We start from the raw sequence: 27,433 nt of genomic DNA on the forward strand, positions 1-27,433 counted from the left end.
TTGCGTTTACATTTTTGTTCAGTATAGTACCAGCCAGTCATGAGTAAAGTACATACAGCTCAAATCTTCAGTTCCCTAATGGGAATAACACATTCCAAATATATTATTTGTAGTACTATTTTAACATTCACTCAGCCTCACACAAGTTAAATATTTAAAACAGCCAGTGCACTGGCCTTGCTTAAGTACCCATGATATAGAAATTATTTTGATAAACAATCACATTTTGTTTTACTGATTCATATTTAAACTAAAAGCTACATTTTTGGGGAGATAAATCACCTCATCTAACTAACACTGAGGAGAAAATAGAAAGATTATCGTGGCTGAAGCATCCATGAGATTATTGTACTTTATTTCACATTTCATCAAATAGCAAACCATTCACATTGAGGGCGTTATAGGATTTCAAAAAAGTATAGAAGTTGTGTGATTAGTGATTTATGGACATTTCCACAGCAGTTAGGTGCCTATAAAAACATCTACTTTTCAAAGTGCAATTATAAGAGTAGGTATAACCAAACGGAAACAATGTGGTTGGTTTATATATTATTGTGGAGAGATTTGTGCGCACCCCCCCCCCAGTCAATAGTTGACACACCGACTCATTCCAGGGTTTTTCTTTATTTGTACTATTTTCTACATCGCAGAATAATATTAAATAACACATATGGAATCATGTAGTAACCAACAGTGTTAAATCAAAATATATTTTATATTTCAGATTCTTCAAAAGTAGTCACCATTTGCCTTTGACAGCTTTGCATTCTCTCAACCAGCTTCATGAGGTAGTCACCTGGAATGCATTTCAATTAACAGGTGTGCCTTGTTAAAAGTTCATTTGTGGAATTTCTTTCCTTCTTAATGCGTTTGAGCCAATCAGTTGTGTTGTGACAAGTTGCGGTTGGTATACAGAAGATCACACTATTTGGTAAAAGACCAAGTCCATATTATGGCAAGAACAGCTCAAATAAAAAGAGATAAACAGGCCATCATTACTTTAAGCCATGAAGGTCAGTCAATCCGGAAAAGTTTAAGAACTTGGAACATTTCTTCAAGTGCAGCCGCAAACACCATCACGCGCTATGATGAAACTGTCTCTCATGAGGACCGCCACAGGAAAGGAAGACGCAGTTACCTCTGCTGCAGAGGATAAATTCATTAGCGTTAACTGTACCTAAGAAATTGCAGCCCAAATAAATGCTTCAGAGTTCCAGTAACAGACACATCTCAACATCAACTGTTCAGAGGAGACTGCGCGACTCAGGCCTTCATGGTCAAATTGCTGCAAAGAAACCACTACTAAAGACACCAATGAAGAAGAGACTTGCTTGGACCAAGAAACACGAGCAATGGACATGAGACCAGTGGAAATCTGTAAACGGATGATCTCCACATGTGTGGTTCCCACCGTGAAGCATGGAGGAGGTATTGTGATGGTGCTTTTCTGGTGACACCGATTTATTTAGAATTCAAGGCACACTTAACTGGCATGCTACCACAGCATTACGCCATCCCATCTGGTTTGCGCTTAGTGGGACTATCATTTGTTTTTCAACAGGACAATGACCCAACACACCTCCAGGCTCCAGGATGGAATGCCTCATCAATGACCTGGCCTCAACCCAATTGAGATGGTTTGGGATGAGTTGGACTGCAGAGTGAAGGAAAAGCAGCCAACAAGTGTTCAGCATATGTGGAAACTCCTTCAAGACTGTTAGAAAAGAATTCCAGGTGAAGCTGGTTGAGAGAACACCAAGAGTGTGCAAGCTGTCCAAGGCAAAGGGTGGCTACTTTAAAGAATCTAAAGTCCATTTTGATTTGTTTGCCACTTTTTGGTTACTACATGATTCCATATGTGTTATGTCATATAGTTGATGTCTTCGCCATTGTTTTTACATTGTAGAATAAAGGAAAACCCTTGAATGACTAGGTGTGTCCAAACTTGAGTGGTACTGTATATACAGTGCCTTCAGAAGTACTCAGACATTTCACATTTTGTTAGGTTACAGCTTTGTTCTAAAACTGATTAAATTGTCCCCTCCCCGTGTGCCTTTCCAAATCATACCCCATAACGACAAAGAAAAAAACAGCTGACATTTTTGTTAATTCCTAAAAAATAATGAAATGTCACATTTACATAGGTTGTCAGACCCTTTACTCAGTACTTTGTTGGCAGCAATTACAGCCCTGAGTCGTATTGGGAATGAAGCTACAAGCTAAGCACACCTGTATTTGGGGAGTTTCTCCCATTCTCTACAGACCCTCTCAAGCTATCAGGTTGGATGGGGAGCAATGCTGCACAGCTATTTTCAGCTCTCGCCAGAGATGTCCAATCAGGTTCAAGTCCAGGCTCTGGCTGGGCCACTCAAGGACATTGGGACTTGTCCCGAAGCCACTCCGGCATTGTCTTGCTGTGCGTTTAGGGTCATTGTCCTGTTGGAAGGTGAACCTTCTCTCCAGTCTGAGGTCCTGAGCACTCTGGAGCAGGTTTGCATATGGATCTTTACATTTTGCTCCGTTCATCTTTCCCTCGATCCGGTCTAGTTTCCCAGTCCCTGCCGCTGAAAAACATCCCCACAGCATGATGCTGCCACCACCATAAGGATGGTGCCAGCTTTCCTCCAGACGTAACGATTGGCATTCAGGCCGAATAGTTCAATCTTGGTTTCATCAGACCGGAGAATTTTGTTTTTCATGGTCTGGAGTCATTTAGGTGTCATTTGGCAAACTCCAAGTGGGCTGTCATGTGACTTTTACTGCGTAGTGGCTTCATCTGGCCACTATCATAAAGGCCTGATTGGTGGAGCGCTGCAGAGATGGTTGTCCTTCTGGAAGGTTCTCCCATCTCCAAAGAGGAACTCTAGGACACTGTCAGTGACCATCGAGTTCTTGGTCACCTCCCTGACCAAGGCCATTCTCACCCGACTGTTCAGTTTGGCCGGGTGGCCAGCTTTAGGAGGAGTTTTGGTGGTTCAAAACTTCTTCCCTTTAAGAATGATGGAGGCCACTGTGTTCTTGGGGACCTTCAATGCTGCATAAATTTTTTGGTACCCTTCCCCAGATCTGTGCCTCAACACAATCCTGTCTCGGAGCTCTACAGACAATTCCTTTGACCTCATGGCTTGGTTTTTTGCTCTGACATGCATAGAGACCGATATGTGCCTTTCCAAATCATGTCCAATCAATCGAATGTATCACCAGGTGGACTCCAATCAAGTTGTAGAAACATTAAGGATGATCAATGGAAACAAGATGCACCTGAGCTCAATTTCAAGTCTCATTGCAAAGGTTATGAATACTTACGTAAATGTGATATTTCAGTAAAATAAAGAAAATAGGCACCTCAAATTTCTAAAAACCTGTTTTCCTTATGGAGTATTGTGTGCAGATTGCTGAGGACTTAAAAATATATATAAATAATCAATTTTAGAATAAGGCTGTAACGTAACAAAAAATGTGGGAAAAGTTAAGGGGGCTGAATACCTTTCAAAGGCACTGTAGACACACACAAGTTTAAGAGCAATCATGTAAAAGTAATCTTGAAATATGGAAAAGTAAAAAAGAACATAAGAAATAATCACAACAGGCAAATTCCTATAAAGCAACCCATCTTCTCTACATACCCCCAAAACCAGGGCAAGGTGTTTTTCCTGGCGAAAAACTCCAGACCCTTCCCCAAACTATTCTTGTCAGTTTGGTTGTCAGTGGTTAATCAAAGTGTCTTAGTGTTGAGTAGCTTAAGGTCTGTGAGGATGGCCTGCCTCGTCAGCCAGGTTGAGGATATAGCCAGCTACGTCGTCCTCTGTAGGGGCATCAGGCATCACCCACGACTCATTGGCAGCGGTCACTTGCAAGCGGCATATCGGACAATTCCTGCTCTGCCCACTCCTATGAAAACAAACCAAATAATTGGGTACATTTACATGGACACTGATTAATGTAGTTTGATTAAAACCTCTGTATGCTTTGCAAGAATAACCATTTCCCTAATAATCCTGTTTAAAAATGGACATCAGGCTTAAATTAGGCTACCTGAAGGGACTTTAGTGAATGCAGAAAATCAAAATAAATGTGCTATCAAATCTATAATTTTATTAAAACAATATAATACAAAGACAATACAAAATGGCCACTCCTATCAGTGGGTTCTCTGGGCAGTGGATGCGCTTACCCCCACCCGCCCCGAGATGCCAGCAGTGCAAAGCCCCTGGCCCAAAGGGATTTTCCAAGGGTGGGAAGCACCAAGCCCCACCCGATGCCCAGGCGGGCATGGAAGCGAGCGTACCCATAACCACCAGACACACAGCGTGAAACCAAAAAAACAAAAAAAAACATGCATAACAAAACATACAATCACATCCCCACACTCACCCCTGATTAGAGGATCTCAAACTTTAATAAATGTGCAAGTGTGTATGTATGTATTCCAACACTCATTAATTCCAACCTTCAAAACAGCCACAGATCCACCCATCTCTCCCAGTAAATCATTATTGTACCACTTCCTTTTGCAATACATACCTCCATTCTACCATGGTGTCTTACTAAGGACTTGAACCTCCCCATCTGCAACATTTCTACCGAAAATGCTCCAAAAATACACCACAGATGAACAGTACCAAAAGAGATGCTCTATTGATTCTTTCCTTGTGGCAGCCTGCACCGGTCTGACTGTTCAATGCCCCATATACTGAGCATTCTTTTGTAGTGAGAATTTGATATAATAGCTTAAATCTAAGTTCTGTATATCAGTTCATAAAACCGATGTCATGGTATTGGGACTTTGAAAATTTGTTTGCAACTATCTTGAATTTATGAAGCGTAGTTGTCAAACCTCTTGATCGTAAGTGAAACTGATAGATTTTACGATTTATATTGGTCATTTTATGCTATTGTACTTTTTAATTGGTGGCAGACAAACTAATTCCTTTCTCTTTCACGTAATTGCTTCTTCCATGTGGCAGAGCTGTGATGAGTTGGTTATTTAAGCAATACGGCTCGAGGGGGTGTGCTATATGGCCAATATACCACGGCTAAGGGCTGTTCCTATGCAAGACGCAACGTGGAGTGCCTGTATACAGCCCTTAGCAGTGGTTTATTGGCCATATACACCCTAAAAATCCCGAGGTGCCATACTGCTATTATAAACTGGTTGCCACTGTAATTAGAGCAGTAAAAATATGGTTGTCATACCCATGGTATAAGGTCTGATATACCACAGCTGCCAGCCAAATCAGCATTCAGTGCTTGAACCACCCAGTTTATAATTTTTTATACCATGGCATTGTTGAATACTCGTTTCTGATTGGCTTGAAGGGCATTTTAGAGCGGGTATTATTTCCCTATAACACAGTATATTTGCACAGTAGAATTCAATGGCTATAATAATGGCTGTTGATTGTCTTGAATGGCCGTTCCTATTCAAAACTTTGGAAGCTTTCAAATTTCCAGCTGAAACAATACATTTAATAAATTATTGTATAAATATCCTAAAGCAAGAATATACATAAATAATACATTATCCAATTAAATTGCTTTAGAAAGGGGCACAAGACAGGGATGTCCCCTCTCCCTCCTGTTTGCACTGGCAATTGAACAGGTTGCAGAAAGAACTAGACAGGGCTCAAATGTAACCAGGTATCAGCATTGGTAAACATTCATTTAAAATAAACATATTTGCCGATGATCTCCTGCTATACCAGACCAATATTGAAAACTCAATACCACCTTTGCTTAAAATATTTTCAGAAGACTCAAATCTCAAGTTATAAAATAAGTGGAAAAATATGAAATAATGGCAATAGGACAAAGAAAAACTCCCAATTCACAGCAATCCTTTAAGTGGACCACAAAAAAGTAAGATTTAGGATGCTTAATAAGTGACAAACAAATATATAAAAATAACTTTATTCCATCAGTCATTAATATGAAAGCAGATGTAATTAAATGGAATAATCTTCCCATAAATCTCACAGGTATAATAAACCTCTTTAGAATGGCATAGCTGGAAAAATTTTGTATATATTTTTGGTAATACCAATTACCCCACCAAAAACGAACGAAATTACAGTTAACATTTTGCTTAATCCAGTAAAAATGTATAGAATTGATACAAGAGACAACATTCATAAATTCCACAGCACAACGTCAGAGTCATATCTCAAGTGTAAAACTAATAATGACTCAATAAGCTATGCTTTCTAGGAATGCTATAACGTTTAGAAGATGTGGGCGGAGCTAGAAAGTTGTCTGTCAGAAGTATTAAAATATAAAAACGTACTTTTAATCCACCCGTCTGCATATTTCAAGACATGACATATGGTGATGTAGTGTGATACCCAATGGGCTGGAGAATTCTTTTCTTTTGAAAAAACGAATACTAAAACCTTGGAAGTCAATTAATTAGCCATAATTAACACAATGTAATCATTCATTATTTAAATAGCATGGGCTACTGATTTTTATTTTTTTTAAAGACCAAGTGGCAAACAATAATGCAGGCACTAGGGATGGGAGTGTGAGCAGGCGGGTCTGGGCCGATGAGATGTAGTCATTGTATGTGTCTATAAGTTATCATTCGTATGTATAAAAAGTTTTTTATTCAAAAAGCAAAGTGAAAAATAAAAGAATTAAAAAAAGAATTCAATGCATATAGTTCATTCTTACATGTTCTAGGTTTGAGCTGCTTTTGAAAGCAAAAGCAGGAATTGAGAACATTATTGGCATTGTTGAATTAGATTTTATAATAGCAAGCTAGGACTGACGGTTTGGTTAGCTAAACTAGCACATCTGTTCGGTTACCAAGGCAACTGTCACTATCTGGTATACTTGCTAGCTACTGCAGTGGATGTTGAACACATTTCTACTGGCAAATTAACACATTTCTAGCGGTAAATGTTTTAAATTATAGCCATTGTATAGAAGGGATAACCAACTTGGTGCTCTATGCTTTCTCTGGCAAATAATGCAACTCCATGGAAGGTCAGTTCAACTCCCCTAATACGTCGTGGAACACACCTTCCACATTGTTCATTATTTTCCAAAGAACACATAGCCCCTTGTTGATTATCCCTTATTGTGCATTCATCTCCATACACCTTGATTAATTGCTTGTGTGACAATTTTACCGTCGTTGTTTACAAATGTCATTCATGAACATGATACCTTCCTTATACATTCTCTCCAAGAAAATTGGTTTATCCATATTATTTGCAGAGATAGATCTCTCTGAGGATAAAATTGGAATTGTAGCCAACTTGGTACCGCTTCATTTAAGAAGGAGGGTAAGAGCAAAGAGACCCATTTTAAATATTTGATGTGCTTCTCTTAGTAGCCTACTGGAAAACCAGTTTGTATTTAGATACAGTTTCGGTATAATGGCAGCTTTTGTGATATTTTGGTATCATTTCTGAATAAAAAAATTAAATTACAACCCCCCCCCCCAGGACCTAAGGGATAAAATTAAATAAACATGCATGAAAAAAAATGACAAACTAAAGCAACACAAGTGTTTCAGCGGCAAGGCGGCATTGGTTCAAAGAAGGAGTTGGAACAAATTATTTTCCAATCGTTTCAATCTGAGCAGAAGCATCATTTCTCGTTCCATTCCACTGTTCAGACCAGCAAAATAAAGTTCTGAAACGGTTCGAACCCCCCAAAAAGTAATGGTTTATATTGTTCCTTTTTAAACCTCTGAAATCATTCAAATTTGTTTACATTTAGCGCAACGTTAAATTACTTCACCAGTCAGCGCAGATAGAGTAGCTTGCTATGGCGCGAGCAAGTTATTTACATGCATTGGACAGACAAGTGTCGGGTGCACGATGCGACTGACATTTTGCAGGTGGGGAATAGTGAGAAACGGTGGAGAGGAGGGTTTGCGTCAAGCCCTGGGCATCTTTTATCCGTTACTCAGATCTGTTCCCTGAACAGGTTCCAAACCCTGGTTCAAAATGTCTTCTTTAGTGCCATGAAAGCGAGTGGTAGACAGCTCCATATAAATGATATTCAGAAAAGTGAGGAGCCATTGATAGTGTGAGTGTGGAAGCTTCCATCGTACTGCAATCATTTCTTAGCGGCTGTTAGGCCAGAGTTGACAGGTTCGATGCTACGTCATCCCAGAAAATAGATAGAGGGCATTCCCAAACCAAGTGTATAAAAGCTACCAGGTTCCTTAAGAGGGAACAATGTACAGGAAGCATAATTCAAAATGTTGTTATGAAACAGCTTATGAGGAGTTACATACAGTGGGGGAAAAAAGTATTTGATCCCCTGCTGATTTTGTACGTTTGCCCACTGACAAAGAAATGATCAGTCTATAATTTTAATAGTAGGTTTATTTGAACAGTGAGAGACAGAATAACAAAAATATCCAGAACGACGCATGTTAAAAATGTTATAAATTGATTTGCATTTTAATGAGGGAAATAAGTATTTGACCCCCCTAATCAGAAAGATTTCTGGCTCCCAGGTGTCTTTGATACAGGTAACGAGCTGAGATTAGGAGCACACTTTTAAAGGGAGTGCTCCTAACTGCAGCTTGTTACCTGTAAAAAAGACACCTGTCCACAGAAGCAATCAAATCAGATTCCAAACTCTCCACCATGGCCAAGACCAAAGAGCTCTCCAAGGATGTCAGGGACAAGATTGTAGACCTACACAAGGCTGGAATGGGCTACATGACCATCACCAAGCAGCTTGGTGAGAAGGTGACAACCATTTGCGAATAATCGCACCAAATGAAGAAACACAAAAGAACTGTCAATCTCCCTCGGCCTGGGGCTCCATGCAAGATCTCACCTTGTGGAGTTGCAATGATCATGAGAAGGGTGAGGAATCAGCCCAGAACTACATGGGAGGATCTTGTCAATGATCTCAAGGCAGCTGGGACCATAGTCACCAAGAAACAATTGGTAACACACTACGCCGTGAAGGACTGAAATCCTGCAGCGCCCGCAAGGTCCCCCTGCTCAAGAATAAATATACAGGCCCGTCTGAAGTCTGCCAATGAACATCTGAATGACTCAGAGGACAACTGGTGAAAGTGTTGTGGTCAGATGAGACCAAAATGGAGCTCTTTGACATCAACTCAACTCACCGTGTTTGGAGGAGGAGGAATGCTGCCTATGACCCCAAGAACACCATCCCCACCGTCAAACATGGAGGTGGAAACATTATGCTTTGGGGGTGTTTTTCTGCTAAGGGGACGGAACAACTTCACTGCATCAAAGGGACGATGGACGGGGCCATGTACCGTCAAATCTTGGGTGAGAACCTTCCCTCAGCCAGGGCATTGAAAATGGGTAGTGGATGGGTATTCCAGCATGACAATGACCCAAAACACACGGCCAAGGCAACAAAGGAGTGGCTCAAGAAGAAGCACATTAAGGTCCTGGAGTGGCCTAGCCAGTCTCCAGACCTTAATCCCATAGAAAATCTGTGGAGGGAGCTGAAGGTTCGAGTTGCCAAACGTCAGCCTCAACCTTAATGACTTGGAGAAGATCTGCAAAGAGGAGTGGGACAAAATCCCTCTTGAGATGTGTGCAAACCTGGTGGCCAACTACAAGAAACGTCTGACCTCTGTGATTGCCAACAAGGGTTTTGCCACCAAGTACTAAGTCATGTTTTGCAGAGGGGTCAAATACTTATTTCCCTCATTAAAATGCAAATCATTTTATAACATTTTTGACATGTGTTTTTCTGGATTTTGTTGTTGTTATTCTGTCTCTCACTGTTCAAATACACCTACCATTAAAATTATAGACTGATCATTTCTTTGTAAGTGGGCAAACGTACAAAATCAGCAGGGGATCAAATACTTTTCCCCCACTGTAGGTCCTGTGTAAAAATTACAATGGATGTTGGTGATCAGGATTCAGAGAGGAGTGTTGAATATTAGACTGCACACGATCCCGACTAAAACATTTATCCTGGAAGGCATCTTATCACAACGTGTCAAGAGGAAGAGGTTTATAACAAATGTACAGTAAAAACAATTACCCATTTGTTTTGCTCCTTAAACGCAAAATCTTATGCATAGGATGTAGCATCAAAGCTGACTGCCATGGTACCCAAGTTCGGACAAAGTTGGTATATGAAAACCATTTATAATATTCACACTTAGGTTTTACAAGCTCACTTCACTCACGCATAAGGCTCATGCTGCTCCTGCAAGCACATGCGCAAACAGCTGGAACTCTGATTAAGGTGTTTACATGTCCTAATTCTTTGCAATCGTTCAAATAAATCTAGGCATTTTAATCTAACATGCTCAATGACAACAGACGTTGTGACAACAGATTTATCAGTGGGACTACTGTGGAAAGCATCTGTCTCTTACCACTTGTCAATGCACTTTTGACAGAAGCTGTGAGCACAGGGCAGAATGAGGTCAGATTTACCATCCATGCAGATACAGCACTCCTCCTCATCAGTTAACTGCTTCACCCTGTATGGGAATACACACAATGGCAGCCAGTCAGACTTGCGTCAACTTCCAGACTTCCTCACATTAAGGAGCAAGACTTGGAAGGATGGCAATGCAAGACTTCCCACAGACACATGAAATAAACACACACACAGAACTCCTAACCTGCCCATCCACATGCTGGCCTGGCAGGAGTCCCCTGACGAGAGAGTTCCAGACGGGAGGCTGGCGCCCTCTGCTGACAGCACCTCTACTGCCTGACTGGTGATGTCATGGTACAGCTGGATGAACTGATACAGGTTCATGATGCGAGATGCCTCCACCATCCCATTCTCTTTGTTGATCTGCCAGAGCACAGCACAGCGCGATAACAAACATGTTTCAGTCTCAAAAACACACATGCCATGAACACACACAATGTGCTTACAGACACAGTAACACACATCACTGTTTTAAAAATACACATTTCCCCTTAAAAAAAATTAAATAAAAAAATAGTCAGAGATGAGACTGATTCACAATGACATGTCTCCAGAGATCAACTTTAGTTTGTCCCTTTCTCACCTTGGTACAAACTATCCTCACAGCCACTTTCCACAGAGCAGAGGTGTCCGAGCCAGTCTGGACTTCAAAGATCAGGTGTTTTTGCTGTCCAGCTGCTAGTTTAGCCGTCCTGTCCAGTTGACAGTCATGGAGAAACATTGTTACTCAACAAATGATCCAATGACAACTTAGAAACAGAGGATGGTTAGGTGACAGTGTTATCACTCACTGCCTGTGAAAGCCACATTCACACCAGCATGGCCTACCGATTGGGGAAGGACTAGGTTAAATCCCAGCAGGGAGACCGTGCTCTAGCTCTTGATTAAGGTTCATAACCTGGATTATGTCCGTTAATAACTAGTGTTATAAGTGGATAATGTTCAAGAAGTGCCAGCGTAGGAGCTGGATGTTACTTTGGGGAATTAGCTCCCCACCTGTAAATGAAAAGGGAAATACTGCTATTCTCTTTGTAGAGCTGGATATTATTATCATCATCATCTTTGTCTAATGACTAAGTACAAAACGCAGAGCAAACAAGGACTACACTGACAGTCACAACATGGCCGGCCTTACACGTCATTGAGCTCTGCCACCCTGGCCAGGAACTCCTCGTAGTTGAGGTATCCGCTGTCGCGTACCAGCCCAGCATGTTTCACCAGCTTCTCAGGTAGACGGGTCATCACCGCTTGGCCTGAGATCTGCTGGCCCATCCCAAACGCGCTCAAAGAACAGCACTATGGAAAGACCGTGCCTCATTCAGCGCAGGGTGGCCTGACCGAGGGAAACAAAAGCAAAGTCACCAAGTCATTTACCTAGAGCAAGGGTTCCCAAACTTTTGGCCCACGACCCCATTTTGATATTAAAAGTTCATGACCCCACCATGTTAAAAAAAATATTTAAAAAAAAAGTGATGTAATCAACCAGCAATGGTAACTTTTTTTTTAATTGGGGCTGTGACAGTCTATTACAAAATCAGTCTGATAGTATTTCAATCTGAAGAAAGTATGGTTTGACGAGACAGAAATGCATCAGAAAGGTATTGTTAAATTCAGAAGAACATCAGGTAATCATTTTGTATGATCTCCTATGTAGAAAAGATCACCATTGATTATGTTATTCCCCCCCCAGTCTGATTTAGTGCCTGGTCTTGTCCAGTCTGTTCTAATGAGGCTTGTGGGCATTGTAGAGTGAAACAGAAGACAGTTACGTGTTTCAGAGAGTCTTTATCTTTCAGTGATGGGGTCATAATCTTTTGTATCTTAAACCATTCAAAAGATCAAGCCACATTTGTAGGAAGAAAACAGAAACCACTGTTTATTACAACCACACCTACACTGCGTGCACAATTATTAGGCAAATTGTATTCCTCTGGATTAATTTTGTTGAACAAACAATGCTCTCAGTCAATCCAAAATGTTATTGAACCTCAAACCTGAATGTTTAACAAAGTGAGTTGTCTTTCTCAGGGAAATATATAAAGTGTGCACAATTATTAGGCAACTAAATTAAAAATAATTTCTCTCAACTCACTTGTTTATTCTCAATTTTTAGAGTAAGTGTAACAGATAAGTAACACAAAATGACAATTATATAATTTTTGGCCTTTCAAAAATATTCAGTGACCAATATAGCCACCCTTATTTTCAATAACTGCCATGAGCCTTCCATCCACGGAGTCTGTCCGTTTCTTGATCTGTTCACGATCAATTTTCGCTGAAGCAGCAACCACAGCCTCCCAAATGCTGTTCAAAAAGGTGTATTGTCTTCCATCACTGTAAATCTCATGTTTGAGAAGGGCTCACAAGTTCTCAAAAGGATTTAAGTCAGGTGAGGAAGGGGACCATCATTATTCAGGCATCTTTGAGGCCCTTGCTGGCTAGCCAAGCAGTGGAGTACTTGGATGCATGTGATGGAGCATTGTCCTGCATAAAGATCATCGCCTTCTAGAATGCTGAGGACTTCTTCCTGTACCACTGTTTGACGAAAGAATCTTCAAGAAACTGGCAGTAGGTTTGGGAGTTGAGTTTCAGTCCATCTTCAACCCGAAAAGGTCCAACTACCTCATCCTCAATGACAGCAGCCCATACCAGTACCCCTCCTTCACCTTGCTGGCACCTGACTCAGTGGTGCCCTGTGTCCATTACTGATCCAGCCATGGGCCCATCCTTTTGGTCCATCAAGAGGTCACTTTCATTTCATCTGTCCATAAAACCTTTGAAAAATCTGTGTTCAGGTATTTCTTTGCCCAATCTTGACGCTTCAACTTGTGAATCTTATTCAGTGGTGGTCTTGTTTCAGTCTTCTTGACCATGGCCATGTCTCTGAGCACTTGACACCTTGTACTTCTGAACACTCCAGGTAGGTTGCAGTTCTGGAATACAGTGGCACTGGAGGATAATGGGTTCCTGGTAGTTTGACGTTTAATTCTTCTCAAGTCTTTTGCAGTTAATTTGCGCCTTTTCTTCCCCATGCGTTTTTTGCGCCCCAGTTGACTATTCGCAACAAAACGTTTGAATGTCCGGTGGTCACACCTCAATAGTTTAGCTATTTAAAGAGTGTCGCATCAGTCTGAAAGGCATTTTACATTTTGGGTTTTTCAGTGTCAGTTAAATTTCTTTTTTGGCCCATTTTACCTGAGGTAATGAGGCTGCCTAATAATTATGCACACCTTGATATAAGGTGTTATTCACTTTCGCCACACCCTCCCTCATTACACAAATACATATCACCTGAAAATGATTAAATCCAATAAGCATTCAAGTTTATATGGTTTAGAGTTCGAAAATGTGAATAGAAACAATAAGATCAGAATACTCACTTGCCTAATAATTGTGCACACAGCGTAGTTTCTCTCGCAACTCCATTTTCAAATCAAGCAACCCCACATGGGGTCACAACCCCTAGTTTGTGAAACGCTGCTTAAGAGGGAACTCAGTGAAGGCCTGTTATCACAGCTTTGTAGCCTACTATCTGAGTGTTTTCAGACTTCTACCAGCCAAAGGGTATTATTTAGATATCAAATAATTTTTACCCCCCCAATTTCGTGATTACGATCTTGCCTCATCGCGGCAACTCCCCCCAGGCTCGGGAGAGGCGAAGGTTGATTCATGTGTCCCCCCGGAACATGACCCACCAAAACGCTTCTTAACACCCGCTCGCTTAACCTGGAAGCCAGCTGCACCAATGTGTTGGAGGAAACACGACTGAAGTCAGCCTGCAGGGGCCCGACCCACCACAAGGAGCCACTAGAGCACGATGAGCCAAGTAAAGCCCCCCTGGCCAAACCATCCCCTAACCCGGACGACTCTGGGCCAATTGCGCGCCGCCCTATGACCAATGTAGCCTACTGGTTGTGCTCTGAGGTGAGCCCTGGCGCAGTTCTCCGATTGTCCTGGCTGTCCACTTCAGTGAGGCTGAAATTGGTAGTGCACCCTTTCAAATCAAATCTTATTGGTCATACACATGGTTAGCAGATGTTAACGCGAGTGTAGCGAAATGCTTGTGCTTCTAGTTCCGACCAATGCAGTAATATATAACAATTTCACAAAAACTACCTTTTACACACAAGTGTAAAGGAATTAATAAGAATATGTACATATAAATATATGGATGAGCAATGGCCGAACGGCATAGGCAAGATGCAGTAGATGGTATAGAGTACAGTATATACACATATGAGATGAGTAATGTAGGGTAAACATTATAAAAAGTGGCATTGTTTAAAGTGACTAGTGATACATTTATTACATCCAATTTGTTATTATTAAAGTGGCTAGAGATTTGAGTCAGTATGTTGGCAGCAGCCACTCAATGTTAGTGATGGCTGTTTAACAGTCTGATGGCCTTGAGATAGAAGCTGTTTTTCAGTCTCTCGGCCCCAGCTTTGATGCACCTGTACTGACCTCCTCGCCTTCTGGTTGACAGCGGGGTGAACAGGCAGTGGCTCGGGTGGTTGTTGTCCTTGATGATCTTTTTGGCCTTCCTGTGACATCGGGTGGTGTAGGTGTCCCGGAAGGCAGGTAGTTTGCCCCCGGTGATGCGTTGTGCAGACCGCACTACACTCTGGAGAGCCTTACGGTTGTGGGCAGAGCAGTTGCCGTACCAGGCGGTGATACGGCCCGACAGGATGCTCTCGATTGTGTTGTTGAGCCTTCTTCACCACACTGTCTGTGTGGGTGGACCATTTCAGTTTGTCGATGTGTACGCCGAGGAACTTAAAACTTTCCACTTTCTCCACTACTGTCCCGTCGATGTGGAGTGCTCCCTCTGCTGTTTCCTGAAGTCCACGATCATCTCCTTTGCTATGTTGACGTTGAGTGCGAGGTCACCGCGCGGTAGCCTTCTGTCCATAGTACTGAATCGATGTTACGGCGTGTGCCGTTTTAATAAGCGCTCTTGGGCCACCAGTCCTCATGTGGATTTATTTAGGCTCTAAAGCAAGACAAGTTGTGACCCCCCCCCATGTCATCCTGGAGCCGAACCTGGCTGTATTGCTTGAGGAGCATGCACTGATGGCATTTCTCCAAAATCCAACTTCTCTTCCTTAGCCAGACTTATAAATTGGGCTATGTCGGGCCTCTCCATGCTCGCTCCTCATGTGGAATGTATTTTCTAACCGACTATTTACATTGATACATAAGATCGAAAGTTTAGATGTCATTTAATTCGGTCATCCTGTACTTGCTGCCGTAAGGAAAATTCTAATTTCTCAAGCAAAGCGAGATGTAAACGCAAAATTTTCTGCGAGATTGGCGCCGCCTACAGAGTGGACTACCTGTGCTAATTAGCTATATGCGTCTCCGAACACCTGTGTACACCACAAACGCTTACATGTGCACAGTATTCCAGCTAGTAGCTCACATCCCACTCAAGGTCTTATTTCAGGATAATCTATTTACATGCACCTTTAATATCCCGCTCATTAGTATCCATGAATAAACAGAATAGTCCTAATTTAAGTTCATATGGGTTAAATCGAATAGCAATTGAAATATGGACACTGGAGAAGTTATTTATTAATTCAGCATCTCTTGAGAAAATGTGAATGCCTGTATAATGTGTTATCTTTTACACTTACGCAACCAGACAGTATTTCAACCACATAAAATATGCACCCAAGACACACTTTAGTCTTATCAGAAACGTTTGTCGTTCTCTTCCCCCCCCCCCCCATTTAATTTCCTTAAAACCTTTCGAACTGATGACATTTGAACATTTTGCACAGGACCAACCTTTCTGTAGTGCGTTTTTTACCCGTCCCTAAAACGAAACAGACAACTTTACAGGTGCTAACTAGATTACTAATGCATTCATTCTAGATGTAAGACATTCTGGTGATCTCTACTTTATTTAGTCTTCTGGGGCAACAAGTTGTGACAAAAGAGTATCCCGAATAATAACGGGATATTGGTCATTGAAAAATACTGTCGGCTGCAATTGTGTTAAAACAGTGCACAGTAACGTGTGTATATTGCATTTGTGAAATGAAAATCAAGGGATTTATGTTTCTAGAATCGTACCGCCAATTGAGAATCAATTCACGTTTAGATGGCGTACTTGGCTGTTTATTTGCTTCCTAGAGCCAATTGCCCTTTAAAACATACATAAGGTCGTTGGACTATCGACTGTGCAGCAAAAGCACGCTGACGCGCCAGAGTCGATATCCGCGGTTATAAACCCAGGGTCGTTACAGTACTTTAGTTCATTATGTTACAGTCAGGACTGTTACCCATCATGGCATTGATATGTTTATCCATCAAACGTTAGCTTACGCTAATGTCGAAGTTCCCAGATGAATCGCGTCAACAATTTGAACGCTAACCAACGTTACACGCTGTTACGAATACGATACTAGTGATATCAGAAATGTTACGTAATCAACTCAGCGAGCTAACCAGCTAAGATTGCTTGCCTTGACATGAAAAACTGTTAGTCACACGAAAGGCTTGCCTATATTGGTTGCAATTTCTCTTTGGCATTTTACTGCATCTGGCACATAGCGACATAAACATATGACTAACTAGCGAACGACCGTCACAATGTATTTCTTAGGTTCGGATGCTAACGTTAGCTAACAGAGGAAAACACGCACTTCTTTTTCAAAGCCCGAGCCCACATAAGATCATCGGTCTATGGTGATATAGGTTCAGCTTACCTGGTATGGCTACGTGTCAACATCGATATTTTACAATCCACATGCAATCAGCAACGTTTAATTTGTTTGGGAGTTTATGTTGTGGTTTGTATAGCGCTAGTAGAGATGTCGCAGAATGATGACGAAAGAAAGTAGTGACCCGCAAACTTCGCAATGTCCTAACCTAACCATTTTAAATGTAAACTTCAATGGGGTAGGGTCGTCCCAAAGATTCCAGATAGCAAGAACCATTTTAACGCAGATCACCGGTGGCGATCAAACTAAGCCTAATGCTAACTCAATGAATTGATCCATTCAAATATGTATCATTAAATGTATTAATGTTCATAAGTAAGGAAAGACAGAACTGGAAATTATGATCAAGGGGTGATAAAAACATGGAAAAGGAAACATTTTAAGCAATGTTATATTTTGGAACTAAAAGCTCATTCAGGTAGGCTATTCTTGCATTATGTTGGCTAGACCGTTTGGCTCCTTGAGTTTGTGACAGGTTGGGGGCGCGTCAAGAGCCGCGCGCGAAATTAAGATTATTGATGTCGCTTTGTTTACACAGCTACTGCTAAAACCCAATTCATCTTTTTTTCTCCACATCCAATCTTTCCACACTCAATTTTACATATGACCCACATCAGATTTGTGCATTTACACTGGGAAGATCTCAATTGCACGCTCCTCGCGTCACCGTCTCCTTTGGTATCATGTCTTTCACACGTTTTGTCTGTGCATGCCGCCACTTACTCTGCGGTAGTGTGCTCAATCACGTTGCCGTTTGTGATACAAAACTAAAATAGGAAGGGGGAAAGGAAAACAATTATAATTTGCACTACCAATTAACCCTACACCTATATACCACAATTTCATTTTTTTTAAACACCCCATTTAACTACTTTTACCCTACACCAGGCTGACGGGTTGGGAGGATGTTCGTTCAACACACCTTGTCTCTTCTGCAGCAAATCATTGTACACCCAAGTACTTCTCAGCAGCTGCCAGCATAACATTTATTTAAATTTTGATTTAACAGTACCCAACTTCCTTTCAAAAACCAAGTCACAGGTCTTGTCGCAAGGCTCCTGACACGAAACACCGCTCCTTCTGGGCAGAAGACAGAAAAACCACCACAAGACCATGTCGCGCTACCTTCACCGATTTAACAGTACCCAACTTCTTTTCTACCCAGCCTGATACTATCTATGCGTCCGCCAAAAAGGCAGGGATCCACATTCTCCAAAAATGTCACTCCCACTGGTCCAGATTCATCCTTTGCATGAACAGGGAGAGACAACCGCAGATAATTCATCCTCAGTGTGATTTAAGTTACATTTCTATGGTACAGTTGATAACCATGACAATGAATGCTTAAGACAACCATACTGAAGCACAGTTCATATCACTCTGTATTGGCCTACTACTCCCCCATTGACCCATCATCCTCTACTCAAATAAATTTCAATGTAAGGGCTTTATTGGCATGGGAAACATATGTTTACGGAGCCAAAGCAAGTGAAATAGATTTATCTATAAACATTTAGTGAAATGAACAAACAAATGTACAGTAATCATTACACTTACAAAAGTTCCAAAATAATAAAGACATTTCAAATGTCATATGTCTATATACAGTGTTGTAGTGATGTGCAAATAGTTTTATTGGCATGGGAAAAGGGAAAATAAATAAACATAAATATTGGTTGTATTTACAATGGTATTTGTTCTTCACTGGTTGCACTTGTGGCAACAGGTCACAAATCTTGCTGCTGTGATTGCACACCGGTATTTCACCCAATAGATATGGGAGTTTATCAAAATTGGATTTGTTTTCAAATTCTTTGTGGGTCTGTGTAATCTGAGGGAAATCTGTGTCTCTAATATGGTCATACATTTGGCAGGAGGTTAGGAAGTGCAGCTCAGTTTCCACCTCATTTTGTGGGAAGTGTGTACATAGCCTGTCTTCTCTCGAGAGCCAGGTCTATAGCAAGGCTTTTCTCACTGATTCTGTACATAGTCAAAGATTTCCTTAATTATGGTCAGTCACAGTGGTCAGGTATGCTGCCACTGTGTACTCTCTGTTTAGGGCCAAATAGCATTATAGTTTGCTCTGTTTTTTTGTAAATTCTTTCCAATGTGTCAAGAAATTATGTCTTTGTTTTCTCATGATTTGGTTGAGTCTAATTGTGTTGCTGTCATTGGGGCTCTGTGGGGTCTGTTTGTGTTTGTGAACAGAGCCCCAGGATCAGCTTTCTTAGGGGGCTCTTCTCCAGGTATATTTATCTGTAGGTGATGGGTTTGTTATGGAAGGTTTGGGAATTGCTTCCTTTTAGGTGATTGTAGAATTTAACAACTCTTTTCTGGATTTTGATAATTAGCGGGTATCTCAGATCGTTCACAGCTTTGTGGAAGTTACCTGTGGCGCTGATGTTTAGGGCGAGGTATGTATCGTTTTTTTGTGTGCTCTAGGGCAACGGTGTCTAGATGGAATTTGTATTTGTGGTCCTCTACTCTCTTCACTGCCTCAGCATGCAACACCTTCTGTTCTATGCTGGCAACCTTCTTCTTCGGTGGGGTTAATTGGCAGTTGGCATCCAACATTATGGTGCATTACCGCCACCTATTGTACTGGAGTGTTGACCAGAGACAGGGAGAAACTAAATCCTACCTGCCAGCCCCGTTGCTCTTAAAAAACTTAGGGGGCAGAATCCTGAATTTCCAGATGACTGACGTGCCCAAAGTAAACTGCCTGTTACTCAGGCCCACAAGCTAGGATATGCATATAATTGGAAGCATTGGATAGAAAACACTCTGAAGTTTCCAAAACTGTTAACATAATGTATGTGTGCATAACACAACTGATATGGCAGGCGAAAACCTGAGGAAAATCCATCCGGATTCTTTTTTTTTTTTACGTCACAGGCATTTTCAATGCAAGCCTATGGGATATACAAAAAAATAGCTCCCAGATTGCAGTTCCTATGGCTTCCACTAGATGTCAACAGTCTTTAGACATTGTTTCAGGCTTGTTTCTTGAAAAACGAACAAGTAGTTGTAGTTTATCCAAGGTGTTCTCATCAGGAAAGTTAGGCTTTTGGTACGTGTGAATGAGGGCGCGCTCTTCGTTATTTTCCTTTTCTATTGAACACCGTTCTTTCCGTCTGAAATATTATCGTTTATTTACATATTAGGGTACCTGAGGATTTATTAGAAACATTGTTTGACTTGTTTGGACGAAGTTTACCGGTAGATTTTTGGATTCCTTTGTATGCATGTTGAAGGAGTGGATTACTGAAATCAATGGCACCAACTAAACTGAATTTTTGGATATAAAGAAGGACTTTATCAAACAAAACGAACATTCATTGTGTATCTGGGACCCTTGGGATTGCGAACAGAGGAAGATCTTCAAAGGTAAGTGATTTACTTTCTTGCTATTTGTGATTTTTGTGAAGCCGGTGTTGGTTGAAAAAGTATTTTGATGTGGGGCGCTGTCCTCAGATAATCGCATAAAATGTTTTCGCTGTGAAGCCTTTTTGAAATCTGACAACGCGGTTGGATTAACAAGAAGTTAAGCTTTTAAATGATGTAAGACACTTGTATGTTCATGAATGTTTAATATTACAATTTTGTCATTTGAATTTGGCGCGCTCCTACTTCACCAGATGTTGTCGATTTTGATCCCGCTAGCGGGATCCGAGCCCTAAGAGGTTTTTAATTTAAAAAAGATAACAAAATATTTGAGACTATAGCTAATGACGTTCTACTCAATATACTCGTTAAACTAATTTCCTGTATCCCCTTCTCCCTCATAATAGATCTCAACCTCTCTCTTTCCCTCTGATACTGCCCACACTGTAGCAATACATGCTCCACGGTCTGTTTTCTGGCAATAATCACATTTTCCTGTTGGATGCTTTCCTATCACATTTAAGGTCTTATTCAACTGGCTGTGTCCCACCCTTAATCTTGTAAAAATACCCTCCTCTCTTCTGTCCCTTCCTGCCCTCTGTACTTAAATAAATGCCTGCCCTTCACATGTCTATTCCACTGCTCCATCACTGTCCATGTCAGGCTTTTTGCCTCTGCCTTGCTCATTGAAACTACAACATCAACACTACTAAGTGCTTGTTTAGCCAGTACATCAACTGCCTCATTCCCCTCTACCCCAACATGGGCTGGGACCCAAGTAAATCTTGTTTCCCCATCTCTCTAATCCTGCCATGGGTTTGAAGCACCTCATAAAGCAGATCTTGTCAGCTAGGCAAGCTGAAGATTTTATTTTTTACCTTTATTTAACAAGGTAAGTCAGTTAAGAACAAATTCTTATTTTCAATGAGAGCCTAGGAACAGTGGGTTAACTGCCTTGTCCAAGGGCACAACGACAGATTTTTACCTTGTCAGCTCAGGGATTCGATCTTGCAACCTTTCAATTACTAGTCCAACACTCTAACCACTAGGCTACCTGCCGCCCCACAGAGACTCATTAACACTGCACGTGAACCAGAGCAAATAACTACTGCTTGACTTCCTCCACCCACTGCAACGCCAACAGTATGGCCTTCAGCTCCGCCGTATATACAGCCAGATTATCTGTAATGCGTTTCCTAATTTAAAACCCACATTCCTGCACTACAAATGCTGACCCAATACGTCCTGTCATTTGATCTTTTGAACCATCCATGTAAATGGCCACAGTATCCAGACGTCTCTTAAAACCTCTTGACGGTCGCCTAGGATAGGGGGCGCTACAGCGCTTTTTGAAAAAAATGTGTGCCCATTTTAAACGGCCTACTACTCAAATTCAGAAGCTAGGATATGCATATAATTAATAATTGTGGATAGAAAACACCCTAAAGTTTCTAAAACTGTTTGAATGGTGTCTGTGAGTATAACAGAACTCATATAGCAGTCAAAACCCTGAGACAGATCGAAACAGGATGTGGAATTCTGAATTGCGGACTCAACTTCATCTCGTTGCCTATAAATCACACCGTGAGCAATGGTTCATTGAGCACTTCCTATTGCTTCCACTAGATGTCCCCAGTCTTTACAAAGTGATTTGAGTCTCCTACTGTGAAAACTGACTGAATGACACGCTGTGGAACGTGGTCACATGAGGAGGGCCATCACCATTATGACGCCGGCGCCCCTGGCTACCCTCCCCTTTCGAAACGTTTATAAAGACAATGCAATCGTCCCCCTTGAATCTTATTGGAGCTCTGGTTGAAAAAGGCCCTGAAGATTTATGTTATACAACGTTTGAGATGATTGAACGAACCTAAATAAGAAAAAAATGCATTTTGTCGAAAGAGTAGCCCCGCGCACGTCGGAACTTTTGGTGCAGCCTTCAGAACGCGCTAACAAGAACAAGCTATTGGAACATAAAGGATGAAGTTTTTCGAACGAAAATACATTTATTGTGGACCTGGGATTCCTGGAAGTGCCTAAGGATGAAGATAATCAAAGGTAAGGGATTATTGACAATAGTATACAAGACTAGATTTGATATGCGATTGTTCCAAGATGGCGCTGACCTGTATTGCTAGCCTATTATTGCTAGCCTAGAGTATTGCTAGCCTAGAGTATCGCATCCCCTTTTATCGCAAAGTGTGATTACCCAGTAAAGTTATTTTTAAATCTGGCATTACAGGTGCTTTCAAGAGATATTCATCTATAAATCTTAGAATGACAATATTACATTTTAAAAATGTTTTCGAATAGTAATTTAGTAAATTGTAGCGCTGTTTCACCGGATGCATTTGAGGGATAATAGTTAGTCAACGTTACGCGCCGATGTAAAATGCTGTTTTTATATATAAATATGAACTTTATCGAACAAAAGAATGCATGTATTGTGTAACATGATGTCCTAGGTGTGTCATCTGATGAAGATTGTCAAAAGTTAGTGCTGCATTTAGCTGTTTTTTGGTTATTTGTGATACATGTGGTTGGTCGGAAAATGGCTAGAGGTGTATCTATAAAACGATATAATTTGAAAAAAAAATTGAAAAAAAAATATATTAAATTTTGTTATGCTAATGGCGATAGGATTTTTCGCTGGATGCCCCCCGACCAGGGGTTAAACAAATCAGATGGCTCAACACCCACCCTATCTTTCTGTAGTCTCTCCAACACTTCTAGATCAATTACTGGCCGCAGGAGTAGCCATGATGGATTTACAGGAATAGCTAACGTTGGACTAAACTCCCTTCCATACAGTCCCATCTCCTTCACCTGGGTAGTACCCACCCACACAAAGCTTGTGTTCTGTCTTCGCTCATGTTCCCAGCATGCCTGTAAAATCCCTTTCGCAGGATGAGATACCCCATGTCCCTGTAGGTTGACCCAATAATTCATTGCCAGCTGCTGTCTCCTAATCTGCAATGGTATATCCCCCATCTCCACCTGTAGTGCAGCCACTGGGGAGGTCTGAAACACCCCACTACATATTCTGAGTCCTTGCCCCTGTATGACATCTAGCCTTTCCAATGAGGTCCGGGCTGCCGAACCATACGCTATACTGCCATAGTCTATTACAGATGATGTCCGGGCTGCCGAACCATACGCTATACTGCCATAGTCTATTACAGATCAGATCAATGCAACATACATGGTCCTGAATGAGGAACGCCCAGCTCCCCACTCCTTCCCTGTCAGACAGCGTGTCACATTTGACCACCTTCTTACACTTTCCCACCACTCTCTCTCAATGTGTTCTGCCCAGGCCAATGTAGTGTTAAAGTATACCAAAAGGAACCTGAAGGACCCACCCTCTCCAAGTTTCTCCCATATAACCTCAAGCATACCTCATCTCCCACCTTCCTCCTGGTAAAGAACACTGTCTGAGTTCTCTGCTGAGAACCTGAATTCCCACATTAATGCCCACCGCTCTACCTCGTCAATTGCTTCCTGTACCTTCCTGGCTACGTATGGCACATTTCTTCCCCTCTTCCATAAGGCCCCATCATCTGCAAATAACGACCTCCCAATATCCGTCCGTACCTGAGAGTGAACATCATTGATCCTGATTGAGAACAACAGAGTACTAATCACGCTCCCCTGTGGAGTACTGTTATCCACCAGGTCGCTGCCAGATAGAGACTTCCCCACCCAGGATTGACCTTTCAAACAGGAAGTCCTTTATCCAGTTGTGCATTCTCCCTCCTACCCCCATAATATCAAGCTTGATTAACAACCCCTCCTTCCACATCATATCATACGCCTTCTCCACATCAAAAAAGACAGCTACAACAGTCTTCTTGTTCACCTGAGCCTTCCTGACCTCTGCTTCCAAACAGAGCACTGGGTCCATACTTCCCCTCCCCTTCCTGAACCCACTCTAATGTGTCGATACTAGACCCCTGCTCTCCAGGAAGTAAGTTCGTCTTACATACAGGTGACGTTAAAGCTATTGGCCGATAGCTTGTTGGCCTCGTTGGGTCCTTCCCTGGCTTCCGGATTGGTACCACTACTGCCTCCTTCCAACTGCCTGGTAGTTTCCCCTCCTCCTCCTCCTACACTCTGTTGAACAACACCTGTAGCTTATCCAGTGCCTCATCACTAAAATGGGCCAACATAACATAGCACACCTCATCTTTCCCAGGTGAAGTAAACCCAGCCTTACCTATTGCCCTTTTTACCTCTGCCATGGTAAATGGTGCGTTTAACGCATCATTTACATCCTCCCTCCTATCCAGCACTCCAGGATGCTCCTCTCTCATTCTCTCTCTTCACCTTTGCCCCTCTTCTGACAAATTTTCCGAGCTATGCGCTTCTCCTCATCTCCTCATCTGTTACTGTCACATCCTTCCCACTCGTCCACACTGGATAATCCCACTCCCTTCTAACCTCACTCATCCTCTTAATGGTGTCACAGAACCGACGCCAACATGACCTCTTTGCCTGACGGATATTTCTTCTCACCAGGGCCTGGGCCTGCTTATACTGAATCAGATGTTGGAAGTTATGTGTCCTTTTCAGTACTCTAAATGCCCTGTTCCTACTCCTCACCATTGTCCCACACTCCTCTGTCCACCATGGGACTGCTTTCCTCCTCCTCCCTGAACTCTCAGGTATAGCCTCAGTAGCTGCTCCCTCTAACTCTTTTCTCACCCAGTTATTCATACTATCCACATCCCCTCTCATATCCACCCAAGCCATCACCTGCTCACTCAGCTCCTAAAACCGATCCCACTTTGCCCTTCCAAACACCCACCTGCCTACCTCCCACTCACAGATTCCCGCCATCGCACTAGATACCATAGTGAGGTCCAAGGCAGACTCTTTCCCTGTGGCTACATCAATCCTGGTACCTCAGCCAACATTCAGGTACACCAGATCTTTCATTTCTAGCAGATTTTCCATCACTTGGTCATTTCCATCCATCCATCCATCCCCCCACCACTACATATCCCTGTATGATAAACTTCATAGTCAGTTTGAGCCATGTATCCTGCATACAAATAACATCAGGCTTAGCTGGCACCCACAACGAACTTCTTGAACTCTTGCCCATTAGCCAACAGGCTTCAAGCATTCCATTGTTGTACAACCACCATAACTAAGATCCAGTAATACATGACTCCACCCTCGGCTGATTGAGGTCATCTCGAACCTCTTCCCATGTCAACCCTGTCATACTCAGATGTCTCCCAACAGCTTTCACTATTAGCTGAATCCTCTCTGTTTCAGACTCTACTTTAGCAGTGCTATTGATAGCTCCTGCTATGAACGTCACCAGCTTTCTCTTATCTATGTATACCATATCGCCGCCCACCTGCCCCGTAATCCCCGGTCTAGATGCTCCTACCCATCTCTCCCTTGAACCTGTATCTCCCTGGACCTGGACCACCCTCACTGCCTCAGCATATGACACCCTTCTCTCCACTGTCACTTGTTGCACCTCCATTGCCTGCTTCATTGCCTCACACCCACTATATGCCACACTATAAGCACCCCCACAGCTGCAGCACTTTCGTTCTGCTATTAGATGAAACAAAGTGATATCACATTAATCTGTTGTATAAATAAATAAAATATCTGACATTGTCACGTCCTGACCAGTGAAAGGGGTTATTTGTTATTGTAATTTGGTCAGGGTGTGGCAGGGGGTGTTTTTTTGTTGTTGTGTGGTTCGGGGTTTTTGGTTTATGTTCTACATTTTCTATTTCTATGTGGCTCTCGTTTTTCTATTTCTATGTTGTTGTTTTTTGGTAGGACCTCCAATTAGAGGCAGCTGGTTGTTGTTGCCTCTAATTGGAGGCCATATTTAGTTGGGGTTTGTTTCACTTGTGTTTCGTCGGTGGTTGTTTCCAGTATAGTCTTGGCACCTTATTGGACTGTTTTCGTTGTTTGTTTTGTTTAAGTGTTTTTCCTTCAATAAATAATAAACAAGATGATCAATATACCCGCTGCATTTTGGTCCACTCCTTACGACGAACGTTACAGACATTGTATTCCCATTTGAACTATGCCAATGTTTTAAATGGTTGAAAGCACAGTGATAGACATTTGGGTGACAAATATACCAAAAAATCAGACATTGTTTTTCCATTGGGATTTGGTTGTGCTTTTAGATGGTTGAAAGCATAGTGATAACACATTGGAAATTCAACTGACCCTTGGCTGTCGTTTTGAGTGGGTGAATATAGGTTGTAATCTCACTGATCAATGTCTTAACCAAATATGACCAAATGATCCACATTGAAATTACGTATATTTGACTCATCTTTAAACTGTAAGTTTATTATTTATAAAGTTTAATATATTTAGATTTAATTTAACAACAAACCTCTATCCTATGCATTTCTCGCCAGTTTGGTGTGTCATTGGTGCATGTGTTTCTTTTTCATTTAAAATTCATCACTATAATCATGGAGCAAAACTCCTTGTCATGTGCCTTGCAGGGGTGAAAATCTGGGACGTGATTGGTCCGTTTAAATGTTTTCCAACAGAAAACGTTCTCATTTTAATGTTCTCCCCAGCTTGTAGAATTGCGAGTGGATTAAACGGAGCCCCTAATTATTTTGGCTTTAGTTCTGGATTAACCCTCTGTACTGTCGACTCCAATTCACACTCCACATTTGATGAAATGTGAACTGACATAAATACCGTGGCTCAGTTTCAATCCGATTATGCGGTTAAATCAACTCAATGCTAACCCAAGCATCGGACGCTGGCGGGCCTCCTTTCTTCCACTGCTACTAACAAGTGACAGTGCCTCCCCAAAACACAGGGACCCACGCTACCTCGGCATAGCCCCACGCTACACCCTTCACCCCGCATGAATGGGGCCCATTCAGTGAGGTGACGCACAC

The 27,433-nt window shown here is 41.9% G+C and overlaps 1 protein-coding gene across 2 annotated transcripts; it reads right to left on the reverse strand.

The window, feature by feature from the left end:
- Positions 1 to 338: 338 nt before the first annotated feature.
- On the reverse strand, positions 339 to 17,279 carry LOC106573242 (RING finger protein 141). 2 transcript variants are annotated; one of them, XM_014148130.3, is made up of 6 exons: positions 17,127 to 17,279; positions 11,546 to 11,743; positions 10,994 to 11,102; positions 10,595 to 10,773; positions 10,343 to 10,450; positions 339 to 3,891 (listed from the first exon to the last, which is right to left on the reverse strand). In XM_014148130.3, exons 2-6 carry the CDS (start codon positions 11,680 to 11,682, stop codon positions 3,741 to 3,743), a joined length of 684 nt encoding a protein of 227 aa, XP_014003605.1. In that variant the 5' UTR covers positions 11,683 to 11,743; positions 17,127 to 17,279; the 3' UTR covers positions 339 to 3,740. The 2 variants fall into 2 exon arrangements, with proteins under 2 accessions (XP_014003605.1, XP_082818641.1); XM_082962515.1 differs by lacking the exon at positions 17,127 to 17,279 and adding an exon at positions 14,875 to 16,109.
- Between the last annotated feature and the right edge of the window lie 10,154 nt (positions 17,280 to 27,433).

The sequence above is a fragment of the Salmo salar genome, chromosome 16, assembly GCF_965601325.2.
Source record: "Salmo salar chromosome 16, fSalSal1, whole genome shotgun sequence".
Taxonomy (NCBI): Eukaryota; Metazoa; Chordata; class Actinopteri; order Salmoniformes; family Salmonidae; genus Salmo; species Salmo salar.

Coding starts and splice junctions, on each gene's coding strand:
- LOC106573242 (XM_014148130.3), bottom strand. CDS start 11,682: ATGGGCCAGCAGATCTCAGGCCAAGCGGTGATGACCCGTCTACCTGAG. Junction 10,774..10,993: donor TGAGGATAGTTTGTACCAAG/GTGAGAAAGGGA, acceptor GTGCTCTGGCAG/ATCAACAAAGAGAATGGGAT. Junction 10,451..10,594: donor GCCAGCATGTGGATGGGCAG/GTTAGGAGTTCT, acceptor ATTCCCATACAG/GGTGAAGCAGTTAACTGATG.